At 42.0% G+C, this 17,165-nt stretch overlaps 1 protein-coding gene across 1 annotated transcript in view; it reads right to left on the minus strand.

The window, feature by feature from the left end:
• The window catches only part of FBXW8 (F-box and WD repeat domain containing 8), a 116,559-nt gene that overhangs the window by 56,632 nt on the left and 42,762 nt on the right, over positions 1-17,165 (minus strand). Inside the window, exon 5 of the mRNA XM_026514961.3 lies at positions 11,233-11,390. Coding sequence (XP_026370746.2) covers positions 11,233-11,390 — 158 coding nt within the window. The remainder of the gene's footprint in view (positions 1-11,232; positions 11,391-17,165) is intronic.

Genomic DNA, 17,165 nt, shown 5'->3' on the forward strand with positions numbered 1-17,165 from the left:
CTGACATCTCAACAGCATTCAATCTTCCAATCCACAAATATAACTCTCCATTTATTTGGGCTTTAATTTCTCTCAGTATTTTATAGTTTTCAGCACATAGGTCTTACACATATTTTGCTGAGTATTCGCTGAATTAATCACCAATTATATTTTTCCAACTGTTTGTTGCTAACTTGAAGAAATACAATTGTTTCTTACATACGGACCTCATACACAGTAACACTGCTAAAGATACTTTTTAGTTCTAGTAACATTTTTGTTGATGGTTTAGGATTTCATGCATAGACAATTTATCCACAATTATACTTTTTCCTTTCTTATCTGTATGCCTTTTTTCTTGCATTAGTGCACTAAGGAGGCCTTCCAGTACAATGCTTAAAATAACAGTAGTAAAAGTGGACATCCTTGCCTTGTTTTCAATTTTGAGAAAGCATGGTCTTTTACCATTACATATGAAGTTAGCTGTAGGTTTTTCATAGAAAGGTTCCTTTTTATATTAATCAGCTAAGAGTTTTTAATCATCAATACAAATTGGTTTTTGTCAATTTTTATTTTTGTTTCATTGAGTTAACCATCAGGTTTTTCTTTTATAGTTTATAGTCTGTTAATATGATGAATTGATTTCCAAATGTTAAACTAACCTTGAATTCCTTGGATGAATCCTAAGTGGCTATTATTTACTATCTTTTTAACATCTTAGAGGATTGAGTTTTACAGTATTTTGTTAAGCTAATTTACATCTATGTTCCTATGGAATATTGATCTATAGTTTCCTTGTTTTCATACACTAGGCATTCTTTTTTCTTCTTTATCTGGTTTTGGTATGAGGGTAATGCTGGTCTCATTAGTTGAGTTGAAAAATGTTCCCTCCTAGCCTATTTTATGGAAGTATACAGAATTAGTATTTCCTTAAATGCTTGGTAGAATTCACCAGTAAAGCCATTGGGCTTGTAGGTTTCCTTGAGGGAAAATTCTACATTGCAAATTCCATTTCTTTAATGGAAACAGAGCCATTCAAGTTTTCTAGTTCTTAGGTGAATTTTGGTGATGTGTATCTTTCAAAAAAAAATCAATTTATCTACTTCACCTAAGAGGCCAAATTTACTAGGACAAACTTGTTCATAATTTTTCACTGTAGTCTTCTTCACATCCATAGGATCTATAATGATGTCCCCTCTGTTGCATTCCTGACACTTTTTTCCCTAATCACTCTAGTACTTGTCACCTTGATTTTTTTTTTTAAAGGAATGAGTTTTGATTTTCCTGTATTTTTTCTCAATTTCAGTGATTCCTGTTCTTTATTATTGTATTTCTCCTTAATTTGCTCTTTTTCTATTTAAGGTGAAAAGGTATATCATTGATTTGAGACTTTTTCTCTTTTATAAGTGTTTATTGCTTTAAATTTCCCTCGAAGCACTGCCTTAGCTACATTCTATACATTGTGATATATGATTTTTCATTTTCATTCAGTTCAAAATATTTCCAGATTTCTTAACTTATGGGTTATTCCTAAGTGTGTTAATTTCCAAATATTTGGAGATTTCACAGAGCTGTTATTTTTAATTTCATGGTTGTTGGAAAATGTACTTTCAGTGAACATATTTTGCAGGATTTCAATCCTCTTAAATTTACTGAAATTAATTTTATGGCTCAGAACATACTCCATCTTGGGGCGCCTGGGTGGCACAGCGGTTAAGCGTCTGCCTTCAGCTCAGGGCGTGATCCCGGCGTTATGGGATCGAGTCCCACATCAGGCTCCTCTGCTGGGAGCCTGCTTCTTCCTCTCCCACTCCCCCTGCTTGTGTTCCCTCTCTCGCTGGCTGTCTCTATCTCTGTCAAATAAATAAATAAATAAAAATCTTTTAAAAAAAAAAAAAGAACATACTCCATCTTGGTCAACATTCTGAGTTTACTTGAAAAGAATGTGTATTTTGTAGTTGTGTGGAAAGTTCTAGAAACATCAACTAGGTAAAGTTGGCTGACAATGTTGTTCAATCTTACACAACCTTACCAATTACTTAGACCAATTATGGGGGGAAAAAGGGCCTGAAATTTCCACTATAATTATGAATTTGTCTATTTCCCCTTTCACTTATCAGGTTTTTTTTTTTTTAAGAATTTATTTATTTTAGAGAGGGAGACCGTGTGAGCAGGGGGAGAGGCAGCAGGGGAGAGGGAATCTCAAGCAGACTCCCCACTGAGCATGGAGCCCTGAGGTCATGACCTGAGCCGAAATCAAGAATTGGACGCTTAACCGACTGAGCTACCCAGGCATCTCTGAAGTTGTATTAGATGCATATTTAGGATTACTATGCCCATTTGATAAACTGACCACTTTATCATTATTAAAGTCCCTTTTTATCCTTAACATTCCTTGTTCTAAAATTTTATCTGAATATAGCCACTCCAGCTTTCATTTGTTTTATGTTTGCATTGTATAACTTCCCATCCTTTTACTTTTAACCGTATTCGTATATTCATATTTAAAATGGCTTTTGGGGAGCCTGGGTGGCTCTGTTAAGCCTCCAGCTCTTGGTTTTTGCCTCAGGTCATGATCTCAGGGTTCTGGGATCGAACCCCATATCAGACTCTGAGCTCAGCGTGGAATCTTCTGGAGATTTTCTCCCTCTGCTCCTCCCCGATTGCAAGCTCTCGCTCACTCTCTAAAATAAATAAAACCTTTAAAAAGAATTAAAATGGTTTTAGTATTAATTTTATGCACTAAGTGTCTGTGTCTCCCCCCAAAATTCACAGGTTGAAACTTTAACCTGTGATGCTGTTTGGAGATGGGATCTTTGGGAGGTAATTAGGGTTAGATTAAGTCTTGAGTGGGGGCCCTGAGGATGGGATCAGTGCCCTTATAAGAGAGGTCTTTCCATTCTGGTTGGTGGGAATACAAACTATTCCTAACCCTGTGTGAGCTTCAGAAATTGTTCTGCCTTCTCCTTTTGGGTGGTTCTTTCCCTGGTCTCAGGTATTTCTTCTCACACTTCAGCAAATCAGTACTCAAAGACGGCGGGGTCCCTTTAGGTCTGTAGAGTTCTCTGTGTAGCTCCCTCCTCCTCGATACTCTGGCCCATAAATTCTTTCCACCTTGGCTTCCCTAACCTCTTGTGTCTCCTCAACATGAGGTCCAGGCTCTGCTCAGGTTCCCTTTCCCTGTACTGGGTTGTTTCCAGGTGGTAAGCTGGTGTAATTGTAGGATTCATCTTGTTTGAAAAACAGATAGCCCAAGACTCTGATCCCTTACAGAAGAAGATTAATGTCTGAAAACCATTATTTAATATATTCTGTCAGGTTTTCCAGTTGTTTAAGGCAGAAGGATAAATCTAGTCCCTGTTATTTCATCTTAATCAGAAACAAAAGTTTTAACTTATTTTGAAACAATTTGAAATTACAGAAAAGTTGCAAGAACTTCTATATACCCATTATTCAGATCCACTGCCAATTGTCCCAGTAATGTCCTTTATAGCAAAAGAACCCAATCCAGGATGATACATGGCATTCAGCTGTCTTATGTCCTTCACCCTGCAATAGTTCCTTAATTTTTTTTTTTTTTTAACACCTTCATGAGTTTGACAACTGGCCAAATCTGGGACAATCTGAGCAGCAAACTAATGACAGTAACAAAGGTGCATACTTACAGTAGAATGTCACCTAACAGATATAGAAGGAACGATGGAATTAGAAAATCACTAATTGGCAGTTATAATGGTAATAATTGAGTCAAAAAAAATCAATTCATGCTAAAACTAGCAGATGAGAAGAAGGGGATTTTACATCTCAATTTCCCTACAGAGCACTAATTAATTACAGAGTGAGGGGAAAAAAGTAACTTTGTAGTCAAGAAGCCTGGCAGATGCCAAATTAATAAAGTGGTCAAATTTAACATCAGTAATGGGACAAATTGACATCCTGTGCTACGTAATAGAATGCACTGAGACGAACACAGAATTGCTTCTGTTATAGTCCAGCCAAAAATGCATAACCCAGTTGAATCATGAGAAACTATCAGAAAACCCAAATTGAAGGCCATCCCACAAAGACTAGCCTGACCTCTTTAAAGCTACCTTCAAGGTAGCTTCTGTATTCTTTTGACATGTCACCATTATTCCTTAAGCACTTTCGTATTTCCTTGTACAGTAAGATGTTCCAGTACTATTTTGTTCTTTCCCTACCCCCACCCTGGAGTCAGCCTCTTTGCCAAGGAGCCCTGATTCCTCTTAGTGGAGATTGGTATTTTTAAGATCTGAGCACTAGGTATGCTCACTGCTACTGGACTATTGCTGCTTTTCTACACCTTCACAGCAAATGAGGCTAGGACATACATGAACATATTTCCATACAAACACATAGATATCTCTATTTACTTATCTATATTGAAAACCAGGAATTCCACACCAACACCTCCCATTCCAATCCAGCCCTACAGGATTCATCTGGATATCTCTTTTCCATACCTGTAACTCCCTTCTCCAATAGTGAGAAAACTGGTTTTCATTATCCTTAATATACTTTACCTGCTCAATCTCCCTGGATGTTGCCAACCTCCCACAACCCGCCAGGCCACTGTTCCACTCAGACTCCCTCCCCCACCTGTCCTGGGCCCCACGGGGCTGCCTTTCTACTCCACTGTAGCTTGCCTAATGACTTTTTGACTGAAATGGCAGACAGGCAGGCACATCTTGCTTTTAAAACAAATACGTTCCACAAATATATTTACTTCTGCTTTAGCACAGCCCTAGTGCTTAGTATAGAATAAATGCTATAATCAAAATTCCAAGTATTAAAAGGGAAATTAAATTCTTATACTTAAAATTTGATTTATCAGCCTCAAAAAAAAATTCATGTGTGGATTTCATTAGGTACATTTAAGAACATCAACAATTTATTTCTCTAACCCCCAACAAAGATACCCTGTGCTATTTATTGTTCCTTTCCATTTTTAACTTCAACTCTAATAACACAGGACAGCTACTTTGAATTTATGCATCATACTGTGTATTAAAAATCAGTTTTCAGTAAAACCACCCCAGTAAACAAGATTAACACCAAATCTCATACTACAAATTTAATGTGCCACTTTCCGCATGAGAAAAATAATTTCATTTTCACTAGTAAATTCAAAAATTTGTAGTTATCGTAGAAATTGATCGAGAACTTCCCTCCCCAGTGTTTCTTAAATCTGAGAGCTCGCAGACCTCTATAAAAAGTCATCTGTGGACCCCTCAGCATGAAAAACAATCACAAGGCATGTAGGTAATCACTTGGTGCCAACAGCCTGTGAACAGAAAATGCAAATTCAAATACTGAGATCATGCAGCATGGTTTAATTACAAGGTCAAAGGATCCAGGTTTTTTTTTTTTTTTAGATTATAAAAATACAGATTAAAAAAAAACAAAAAACAAGAAGTTTCCTAGAGATCTCACAGCTCCTGCTCAAGATTTTCTCTCTAGACTCCCATATGAGGAACACTGCCCTAATACTTACAATGCATATTTAGTCCAAAGCATACATAAGCAAGTGTGAAATAGAATTTCAAACTCTTCTCACTGAAAAATGGAAAAACTTTGTTTTTATTCAAAAACTTCCTCCATCACATAAGCATAATCCCGATGGTTTGTCTATGAAACACAGTCTAGCACTCTAGACCATGCCAAATGGCAGTCAACTTTAAAGTTCAATTCCTCAAATCCTTCAATACCAAAAGAACCATCTCTGTTCGGAAGTCTGTATTTCAGTGTTTAATTCCACTCTGAGTACCTTTAAGAGGTGAGCGTTCCTACTGTTCACTGTTCATGTTATAAAAGTAGCCTATCTTTTACAAGGACTATACCTGGTATTTTGGGGTTATCAGAAAGTTGTTTCATTTTGTTTTGTCAAATACCTAAGTCCCCTAGACCTAAGGATAGGCAAAGGTTTCAAGCAAAAACTGGTTGTTGAAACTTTTAAGAGAACAATGACCAGAAGCAGGCCTTGGCAAAGGGGAAAAAAAAATCATCTCTACAACCCACACCCAGTTGTCTTAGCAATCTCCCAAGCAATGCTTCAGCATGTTAATGCTTCACTTCTAAAACTTCTATCTTGATTGGGGGGTGGGGAATATTGTTTATTGTATAGTATTACATTCAAAGGTTATGTCATTACATTCCAATGTCACCATCATATAAAGAGACATAAGCAAAACTATCAAAGAACTGATTTTTTTTAATTAAACATAAAATTATAAATAAAGTTTTAAAAGCACATACTCTTCATCACAGCTGTCTAACAAAAACATGGTCCTACTGTTCTCTGCTAAAAAGCAGCCTGGAGAGACCCACTCCCATCCATTGTTACTACGCCAGTAAATGAGAAATCATAGCTGCTCGGGCCCAGGGCGGGCACAGCCCTGGACAATGGAGCATGTGTGCGTTCAGACAATTGCACTGGGAGTGCAGAAGTGGATAAGCCACTTTGCCCTGCTTGATGGCAGCACATAAAGACGACTGTTGGCTATCCTATCTCGGCTTCCGCATGCTAATATGCACTGGGTCTGGTCTCTCTTCTCCACTTGGGGGGACAAACGAGAACTTCTTTGCACCTAAGAACTGTGTAATCTCATTTCTCACCAAATAGTGAGTTTTCAAGACAAACTCTGTGAACGGGGAGTAGGGTTTCGAGTACACCGCCTTCCCTAATGCTGTGGCTCGGGGCCAGAGGCAGGCAAGCATGGAGCAGATGGAGTCCTGGCAAGGTCTCCACTGTCCCTGCATTAGCAGCATCTGCTCATTACTCAGAACCTTCGCCTGCTTTATCTAATGCTCCAGGAAAAGCATTTTGATTTGATTCATTTTGGTATGGTAACGTGCAACACAATTAGTGGTAAAATCAAACTGGAGGACGGCCAGTGCTGACAATCGGAAACAAGGCAGAAGAAATATGAGGCCAGTGGGTCGGAATTCAAAAAATCACAACTGTGGATCAACCTTGCCAAATCTCAACACCCCAGGTGGGTGTACAGTGTTCCTACAGGGCAAGGAGGCGAAAAAGGCTGTAGGGATGACTTAGACTTTCTCCCACGGAGGCTTCCATCTCCCCTCTGGAGCGGACTCCTTCTGCGGAGGATGCGTGTGTAGGCCATCGACAGGGCCCCAGTGACTACAGAGCTTCCCTTTGGCACAGCCAGGAAGCTGAAGTTCATTAACTCATTTTATCATCTTATTCTTCTCTTCTGTCGGGCACAGTCACAAATTTTATACAGCAGACCCCACAAGGTACATTTCCTTTTTGCCATGCTTTGCCTAAGAAGTGCCTGTTCGCTACTCCTGAAAAGGAGCAATAGAAAAATATGCGTTTGATGGTTTCAATCTGTCTTTGCCTCAGAAGTAGCTACTCATGAATATGTTGGTATAAATATCACAGCGTCAATCTGTTAAAATGAAGGGAGACCAAAGACATTGCCACCTGAGCTCTGGGAGAAAAAGGAAAAGTTGTTGGGTATCCCAGAAATAGTAAAGCCCCAATCAGACTGGTAAAACAAGCTCAGAGTGAGAAGAGAAGTAAAAATGCAAGAGTTCTCACCAAAGACACAATCCTAATACCAAAATGAATTTCAGACCAAAGATTCAACATAAACGACGTAAGTACTATGGATTTTAACCTTATCTCAGAGTAGGGGAGATTCCCCCTGAGCATGCCATGGAACCCAGAAAGACAACACCAACGTGATGGTATAAACATAAGCAACTAGAGCGTAACATCCAGAAACAGAGCTGAGTACTAAGAGAATCTCACATCTAAAAACCAATAAGGGCAGCACCTTGAACCAGTGAGGTAGGGAGTTATGGGCTCTCTAATATGAGATGCTGGAAAAAATATTCTCAGATTCATATTTTATACTGTCACAGGATAAACTCTATATTGGTCAAGATTCAAGTGTGAAAAATAGGCCATAGCTTATTAGAAGAAAGAAGTACAAGTAGCAGGTACAAATATGAAAAAAATTCGTAGGCTAAGAGAAATGTAAATTGAAACAACATTTGGATACCAGTTCTAATCTATCAAATTGACAAATACCTAGAAGTCTGAAACACACTTTGCTGGCAAATCTGTGAGGAAATGGGCATACCTAAATACCTTGCTGGTGAGAGGGCAAAATTGTATAACCCCATCTGCATTTACCCTTTGATTCATAACTTTTATAGGAAACTACCGCTCCTGTACTCACATGAAATGTCTTATAGGTAAGGTTTTTTGCTATGCTGTAATAGCAAGAGGTCTGAAACAACATAACAATGCCTCAATAAGGGGGTGTGTAAATGAACCACAGTCCTTGTACTGTGCAGGTATGGGGGGGGGACAAAAAGGAGGCTGTTTTTCTATATACAAACATGGACAAGCTTTCAAGACAGATCATTAAGTGAAAAAAGCCAATGTGTGGAATAATATAAAGTAACATGCTATCTTTCATTTAAGAAAAAGAGGGGGAGAATACGAATATTCATATTTGCAATATATAAATACTGGAAGGATAGACAGAACTAAAACATACAGTTGCTTTAGAACGGAGTGGACAAAAGTGGGTAAAAGTGAGACTTCTCAGGGCGCCTGGGAGGCTCAGTCCGTTAAGCACCTGCCTTTGGCTCAAGTCATAATCCCAGGGTCCTGGGATTGAGCCACGCATCAGGCTCCCTGCTCAGTGGGGAGCCTGCTTCTCCCTCGAGACTTCTCAATGTGTAACTGTTTCTATTGGTTTGATCTTACATCCCTAAAAATGTAGTACTTAGTCAAAAACATTATATTACAAAATAAAACCCACTCAGTTATGGATTAAAAAATTAAAATTATACACACCTACAACTACTACCTAGAAAAACAAACCATAAACAAAGTTCATTGAAGAGTAACTGACCAACCGAAAAAACAGTAAGATAGGTATGGCAAGGACTATTTCCCTTTCCAACCAAAAAAGGTAAGCCAGAGAAAAATGAGGACAGGAACAAGGAATTTTCAGAGAAATAGGAAAAAAAAAAAAAAAAAAAAAGACCATGGAAAGGTGCTCACGTATCCATATAAAGAAAGGCTAACGAAAACAATAGTGAAATACCATTTCTACCCATCAGACCAGCCTGAGGAAGCCACCACTCTCATATATGGTGGTGCAACCATTCACTGGTAGAACCTTTGTGGATGGCAATTTGGTAATATTTATCAAAACATAAAGCATGTGTAGCCTCCAACCCGGTAATTACTAGTAATTTACCCCATAGCTATACTTGCACGAGTCCATCATGGTATTTGAGGATATTGCTCGCGGCACTGTTTTTAATAACAAAAATAAGCCGTCCAAGTGTGCGTCATTAAGGGCTCTAGTAAATTATAAATACAGCCACATCATGCCATAGTACTCAGGCTGAAAGAGAGTAAGGTTTACCTATAAGTGCCAATACGGAAAGATACCAAGATGTGTCACTGTGTTAAAAATAAAAACAAAGGGCAAGGTGCAGAGAAGTACATAGCGTAGGACCCATGTATAAGACCTGCAAGGGGAGGGACAGAGGCAGGAGGCAAGGGAGGAGCGCTTCAGCTTCTTTTTGGATATATTTTCTTTAACATTTTATGGGGTTTTCTTGGGTTTTTTTTTTTTTTTTGCTCTGCTTGAATGTTAACTATAATTTTTTTATAAAATCAAGTTTTAGAAATACTTTTTGGCCATTATTTACCAGGTATTTGCCAAAGAAAGTAGTTTCTCTTCCCCATCTACAGGGTTTCCCGATGTTTCTGTGCAGCAAGAGGGATGAGGGGGACAAACACACTTCTGACCAATGATGGGAAACTGGTGGCACACTAGCCCCTGTCCTCAAGCTGTGTTTTCAAGCTCCCAAGACAGGAGACACGAGGGTGCCAATCAATCGGGTGCCCATCTCTGCAGGTGTGTTTAGTAGCACATAAAGCGTGCACTCCAACCCCGGAGCGGCCTGGGACAGTCACACTCCTGGATTCACTACTGGACTCACAACTCAGCCTCAAGCAAATCACCTAGCTGGTCTTTTTGGGCCCCAGTTTCCCCCATCTGAAGAAGAATGTGCACACAGGCATGTGTGTGGCAGAGGGAGGCTAGGAGAGGATGCTAAAACTGTAGGATTCTAATTGTACTACAACCTTTGTATACTCGGTTTTTAGAAAAACTCAATGGCAATTTGGAAAGTAGCAAACACACTCAAGCCGATCTTATGTTATCTACCCAGCAGCTCAACAAACAGTAAATACTGTATACCTCAAAAAGAGCTTAGCTAAATTTCTAGAGGCTGAAAAGAAAATCTACCAATGGGATCTACTAATGTCAAACTAAAAGAACAGAGTTCATGTTGTTAAAGGAATATATTGAAAATATTAAGATTTCAGCCCTATTTTTTTTTTAAGTGACATATAGATATAAAATTCCCCCTTAGCTACTTTACTACAGCTTTGTCCCTCTGAGCCAACCACGGACACTGTGGTTGTTCCACTGACCCTGAAGATGTGCAAAAGTGCCATGACATGAAGACTGAGATTCCAAAATATTTCGCGGTCCAACTCAGGCAAGTGGGGAAACAAAGCTTTTAGAGATTCCAACGTCACAACATAATGAAAGTTAGGGGCATAGGATATCATGGCCATCAAAATTACTATTCCTATTAGGTAAATATAATATTCGATTTTCCTCACCTAGTAAATCCATGGCTGCTCATACACAAAAAGAATTCTATCACTCCCAGAGAGACAACACATCACCATAAATTATTTTGTATGGTATGTAAGCACCGGGAAAAGGTAGGCACAGACTTTTATTTTTCTATTTCCATATTTGTCAACAGATTATCTGTCTATCCCGTTTTCCCCGTTCCCTTTGGACTGAGCAGAGACTAAAGGAAAAGTAGGCCAAGTATATTTAATATTTTATACCAAACAAGCTATTTGCTTAAGATGGCTTGGCCAGCCTCGTGTCTGGCACTGACACCCAGCCCGCCAGTTCCAGTAGGAATTAAACACCAGTCTTACTGGGTGCTGTGCTCCATTGCTTACTAATGCATGGAGGGGTTATTGGCCAACTTCTTCATATAAAGGCAAGAGTGAGTGTATGTGTGTGAACATGTGTGTGTGCCCACGTGTATGTATGGAGGGATTACAGGGGGGAGCCGGCCACAGCTGCTTAATTTTTGTAAAGCTTTTTTTTTTCCTTAATAGGGAGGAGGGTTGCGGTTACTTACCATCCTCATAAGCCGCTACCGCCAGCGAGCTGTTTATCCTCACAAAGGAGACATATGGCTGCATTCCAGGCTCATCCTCCTCATACTCTGATTCCAGGAAAGGGGCTGTGTAGTCCCAGGTGCGGGTGTCCCACACCCTCACGTCCCCTGATGTATATCTGGAAAAGAAGGGCACACTTGGTTCCAAACGGGGACTAGAGAGCAGGGCCACAGTAGAGAAAATGGGGAGAGCCTTAAAACAAGGGAGAAATAAGATTTGGTCAGTGGGGAACCACTCCTGTAATGCTGTTTCGATGAGTAATTCCAACAGGAGAAAATGTCACTTAGATGACAGAAGGCTGTGAACATGGTTCATGCTCTCACACGGCACGACGATGACAATTCAAATGAGAACGCTATATTACGACCCTGGATATCAAGATCTCCCTTAGGCTATCATAACCCACCTACTACCTTGCGTTCTCCCAGCAAAGGGATCACTAGCAGAAATCTATAGAAGCCACAGTATTTACACACATACACCAAAGACAGACAGAGAGAGAAATGCTAAGGACTAATGGTCTTACAGGCATGAGCTTTCTAATGCCTCATCCATGCATCAGATTTGACTGATTAAAGTCCCTAAAGACTAATTGATTTGCTGAAACAATTAAATCTTGCCTTTAGCAGCCAGACAATGCTGCCTTCTCATGAAAAGCTCTTGCCGAAATGCATGACACTGCCCGGTTTTGCCCACTTAGAAAATAGGAGCACTCCTCTCTCCTATTACTACTGCCACTCCAACAAATGACTCTCTCCATCAAAGCCAAGGCAGGGCCAGAGCCTGCTCAGACGTGAGGCCCCTCAGACACGAGGATAATGGAATGACCAGATGACGAGGTGCTGTGCTGCCTGCCATCGAGGTATTTATGCTAAGTTCCTTACATCTGCTACAGAGGGTTTGGTTCAACACGTAAATCAACTGACCGTGCGGAGGCATGTTAGAAATGCTTTAAGAGTCTAACGATGTACCACACAAACACAAAGATAGGCGCCCAGTTTTAAGCAGACTCACAGTCTTGAGGCCCTGGCCATAGTTCCTTCAGGATTTCTTGGACCCCACATTAAAACTATAAAGACTCAGGTATATCTCAGAGATGATCTTAACTACTGAAATCTATCACATGATACATCTATGAAGTAGTTACAGATCAACTTCTCATGTCACATTTCTTAAAGAAACTAAGGGGGGGGGCACCTGGGTGGCTCAGTCAGTTAAGCATCTGCCTTTGGCTCAGGTCCTGAACCCAGGGTCCTGGGATTGAGCCCCGCATTGGTTCCCGGCTCAGCGGAGAGCCTGCTTCTCCCTTTGCCCCTCCCCCTGTTCATGCATGTGCTCTCTCAAATAAATAAAATCTTTAAAATATATATATATATAGAAAAAACTAAGAACATTCTGATAAAGGAGTGAGTGCTTCATTTACTGAATGCAGCAGTACCTCCCTCAAATTGTTGACAGTAAATATATACATTATGTGATTCAAAGGTGATTCTGTCTCACGAATTCCCTCGGTCGGAGAATTCGGCTGGCCCCTGCAGGACAGTGCCTGGAGAGTGCGCGTGTGGTGTGAAGAGCCAGTAGGAGAGACGTGCTTTCTAAAATTGGACTGGAGGAACTCTGCATGACCACTGATCTCCCAGTAAATAGGAACGCTCACTCCACGAGTGTTGTTCAGCCTGGCGATGCACAAACAAGGGTAGATATTGATATCACCATAGCCAAAGCACGGCCGCTGGCTCCTAGGTCCTCCGGGCAGCATTCCAGATCACCCTTCTTAATGAGGAACCCCATACAAGAACACACACCACTACGCCAAATCTACCGGGCTCACCTTGACACCCCAGAAAACAACTCCGGCATTCCCTGGAGTAAGGCCACTTGCTCAGCTATACAGACACTGAACAGAGATAACATGCTTGAATGTCTAGACTGTGCATGATTAGATTCTTAAGTTCTATGTGAAAGGGAAGAGCCATTTCAGAAAAGAAAGGTGAGAGGGATGGGGACGCCATCAGAAATGCAGAGACGGCGAGTGAAAGGAAGACACATAAAGCGAATGTGGGGGTGTGAGAACTGCAGGACCTGGAAACGTATTTCCTCTGATGAGCGGCATCGCGGCCGCGCACGCTCTCGCAGGGCCCTTTCTGCGCCCCATCAGGGGCCCCACGGCCAGCAGAGGGGTAGAGAGGAGAGCATTTCAGGGCCCGAAGCTCCAGCCCCAAAGCCCCTTCACACAGCTCCGAGGCAGGACAACAAAACCAGAAGCTGACGAACTGCCGGGCCACACGCGCAGGGAGATACACGCCGCGCTCGCTCTCACCCCTGGCAGGGCTCCCACAGAGAAGGGCGCTCTACCAACGTCTACCGGGTCCTCGCGCGGCTTTCCCTCCACAAAAAAATGTTGTCCCATTCACCCGGAGACGCCGCATGTCTAGAATTAAACCCATGCTCCCCTCGAAAGGCTTCAGTTTACCACAAACAAGCCCATTGCGGAATTCCTGCCTTTCCTCAGCGACCGCATCAGTCCCAGTCCCTGGTGCAAAACCAAGTGGCTCCCCCGCACGCCCCCAGCCCCACCCACACTGCCCTCTGCGTTCCCTTCCCCAGGGATGCGGCCCTGGTCCAAACCCCTCAGCGCCTCAGGGCCCCATCACCCTGCATAAGCCAAGCCCTCAAAAGTACTGAAGACACAATCATTCTCCCTTCCTCCCTTCCCCTTCACACTGGACCATGTACCCCTGTGATCTAGCCTACGTGACAGCAGCCTAGACTCCTCTCACAGTAAGTGTGTGTGTGTGTGTGTGTGTGTGTGTGTATCTGTCCAGCTCCCCTAAGAACCTATAAGCTTCTAAGGTCAGGGGCTGGGTCTTGCACACAGCTATGGGCCCAACAACTAGAAGAGTCAGACTAGAATAGCACTTGACACTTAGAAAGCCCTCTAGCTACTCAGGCCTTAACATCTTATTGACGACATTTTAATTACTGGGCCTAGCACAGAGATCCTTCCACAAACTAGCTTCGATCCCTCTTCTCAATCTTATTTTCTGCTCTTCCTTAGCATGAATCAGCCTCCGGCAAGTCTGCCATTCCTGGCTTCCATATACTCTTGCTTCTGCATCTTTGCCCATATTATCCACTTTTCTGGAGTGTTTTCCCTCCTGGCGACCCAGCCCAGTGGATCCCAACATTGGCTGCACGTGAGAATCACCTGGGATGTTTTCCAAACTCCTGATACCCAAAGCACACCCAGACCACTGAAATCGGACTCTGGGAGTGGAACGAGGCATCAGCGTTTCCAAAGTTTAGGCAAGACTGAGAACCACAGGCCTAGCACAAGCCTACCAAACGTTCAATATTTATTAGCACAGACCCTCCTTCTCTATGAAGCTTTCTCTGGCTCCACTACCACTGTATCAACTGCTCTGTATCTGAAGAAATGCCGTTCATCGTTACATTCCACATCTCAACTTGGTTGTCAAGTCCCTGAGAAGGCCGTATCTCGGTGCTGTGTCTCCATCACAGTGCCTTACGCATAGCTAATAACATACAGTGACTGGAAGGGGGTGCCCACAATTAACAACCTGACTAGTCTGAGTGGCACCTTTTACTTCTATTGCCCACCTTCCACTGCTGATGATCAGTGAAACACTCAGAACACACATATCAAGAGATGTTAAACTTGCATTTACTTCCAAACGGATTAAAATATCTATAAAAACACAGGATAAGCTAAATTATTTTGGTAAAGAACATTTTCAAAGATATCCATTTAAAAAACAAAACAAAAAAACAAAAAACAAAGATATCCATTTACATTAACTCCTTTCTTCATGGCCAAAGAGCAGGAGAACGGCATAATGCAAATGACTCAGGAAGCAAAATATGAAAGACTCCGTGTCTCCTTTTTGAGGGAAACAGAGAATAAATCCCGTTTCAGCAGGTACCACATGATGACCCAGCACCAGGCTCTAGAATCTAATGCAAGTTTGAGCAGCCACAGCAATGGAGATCAGACTCCATGCTAATGAACTTGTGCTAAAGAAACAGACATTTTCATGAGGGTAAAACAATGGTTGGAGCAGAGGGAACTGGACCAAACCCTAAATATGATCTAAAAATGCTTAACAACATTGGCCAGGAGAAGCAAGAACAGATATCGAAGGGAGGTAGGAAAAAAAGCTGATTTTTCTCCAGAGCTCCAGATGTCTTTATCGCTGCCTAATGACAATTACACTCAACCAATTAAGACGCCACTATGACAGTTGCATTGTCAGTAAGCCTTTGCACCCCAATGTTGATGGCTCTCTAATTAGTGTCTGTGCAAAGTACAACTGCAACTAATATATTAGCTGATGTAAGAGCACTAAAGAAAAACGGAAGGAGAAAGAAGCCTTTTCCAAATGAGTGAAGGTGTCCCAGTCCAGGGCACAGACCAATGAAACTGTATGCTTTCCCAATCTTTTGTATGCTTGGCAGGGTTACCTCCAAATAAATAGGTCAGAGACCACAGCTGATTTTTTGTTGAAAGGACGAGACTAGAGCCTCTCAAGCTCGGCAGGCCAGAGCAATTGCCAATTTACATGATTTACCACCAAAGAGCTTCCATTAACTACTAAGTTTCCACTAAAAAGACTACTCATTTGGACTAAGAGACCCGAAGAAAAAGGAAGAAAGGCTGTACAGCTAAAAACAAAACAAAACCCCACCTTTAACCTTTCTTGTGGGGGAGACGGAAGGGGGTGTTTGCATTTTGCCTCCAGGGGCCTGAGCTTATTTGCTAAAAACATTTTTCCCCCCAAGGCTCTTCATGACAACCTCGGGAGTTGTTTTGATTTAAGAATGCTGTAAGTAAGGTTAAGTGACTTACCCAAGGTCACAAAAAACATTTTAGTGGCACAGTTGGGATCCAAACAGGTCCCCAAGCTTTCCTCAAACTGCTGCTTAGCCAACAAGCCAGGCTGCCTCCTCAGATGACAGTGTCTTTAAACAAATACGGCTTTTAAGGACCATCCCCGTTTAAGTGCAATATAAGGAATTTATCGTTTTCAATATTGTGACTCAGGCTTGCAGGACACAGCCCGTGAACCTAACCCATCAATTCTACCACTGTCTTTAACTAGAAGGCAAGAAGCTAACAAAAAAGGCTCAGGATGCTGGCAAGGAGCGTGAGGCCGGGCAGATGCAATAGTGCGTCCCACATGCACTCCGCAGGTGATGTGGGAGGACATACAGGACGGTGGATACGACTTCAGCCTCTATAGAGCCATAGTCATACAACCGCCCCCACACGAAACCACAATTCTATTCTGATCAAGTACTCCCAGCAGCCAAAAGGAGCCTCGTTATGAGGACTTAGGCCATGACTAGCAAATGGTCTGTGTGTCAAATCCAGTACCTTGGTGGTAGCTGCCTGTGTTGAGAAGGATTCTGAAGCTGTATTCCACCAGTTTACCAGAAAAATAAATACTGTGCTGGATTATTAACGCCCACCATTGGTTTGGGACTGAGGAGTGGCAGCCGGTAAGCAAGTTATTTGCATCCCTGCCCCATACAAAACTCTACCTGGCCAACTCATCATCCTTCCAGACTCAGCTGAGAAGTCACTTTCCAGGAGAACCCGGCCTGGCTGAGCCCGTACCGGGTGCCTTTCCCTAGGGTCTTACAGTGGATGCCTTGCTCTCCCTCCTCCCCCAACATCCCCCATGTTGCTCTGCCACCGGCTGGGCTTGTACCTCTTGCCGGCCTGGGAGCAAGGGAGGGGTCTGCAATATGTGTCTGGGCTTAGTAAATGTTCAATGAATGACTCTCCCAACTTAAACTCAGAGGACAGCACTAGACAGAAGCCTATAAAGCAATTGGGCAGAGGTCCCTAAAAATGCAGCACCTACATTTC

This window comes from Ursus arctos, unplaced genomic scaffold, assembly GCF_023065955.2.
Source record: "Ursus arctos isolate Adak ecotype North America unplaced genomic scaffold, UrsArc2.0 scaffold_34, whole genome shotgun sequence".
In the NCBI taxonomy this organism is placed as follows: Eukaryota; Metazoa; Chordata; class Mammalia; order Carnivora; family Ursidae; genus Ursus; species Ursus arctos.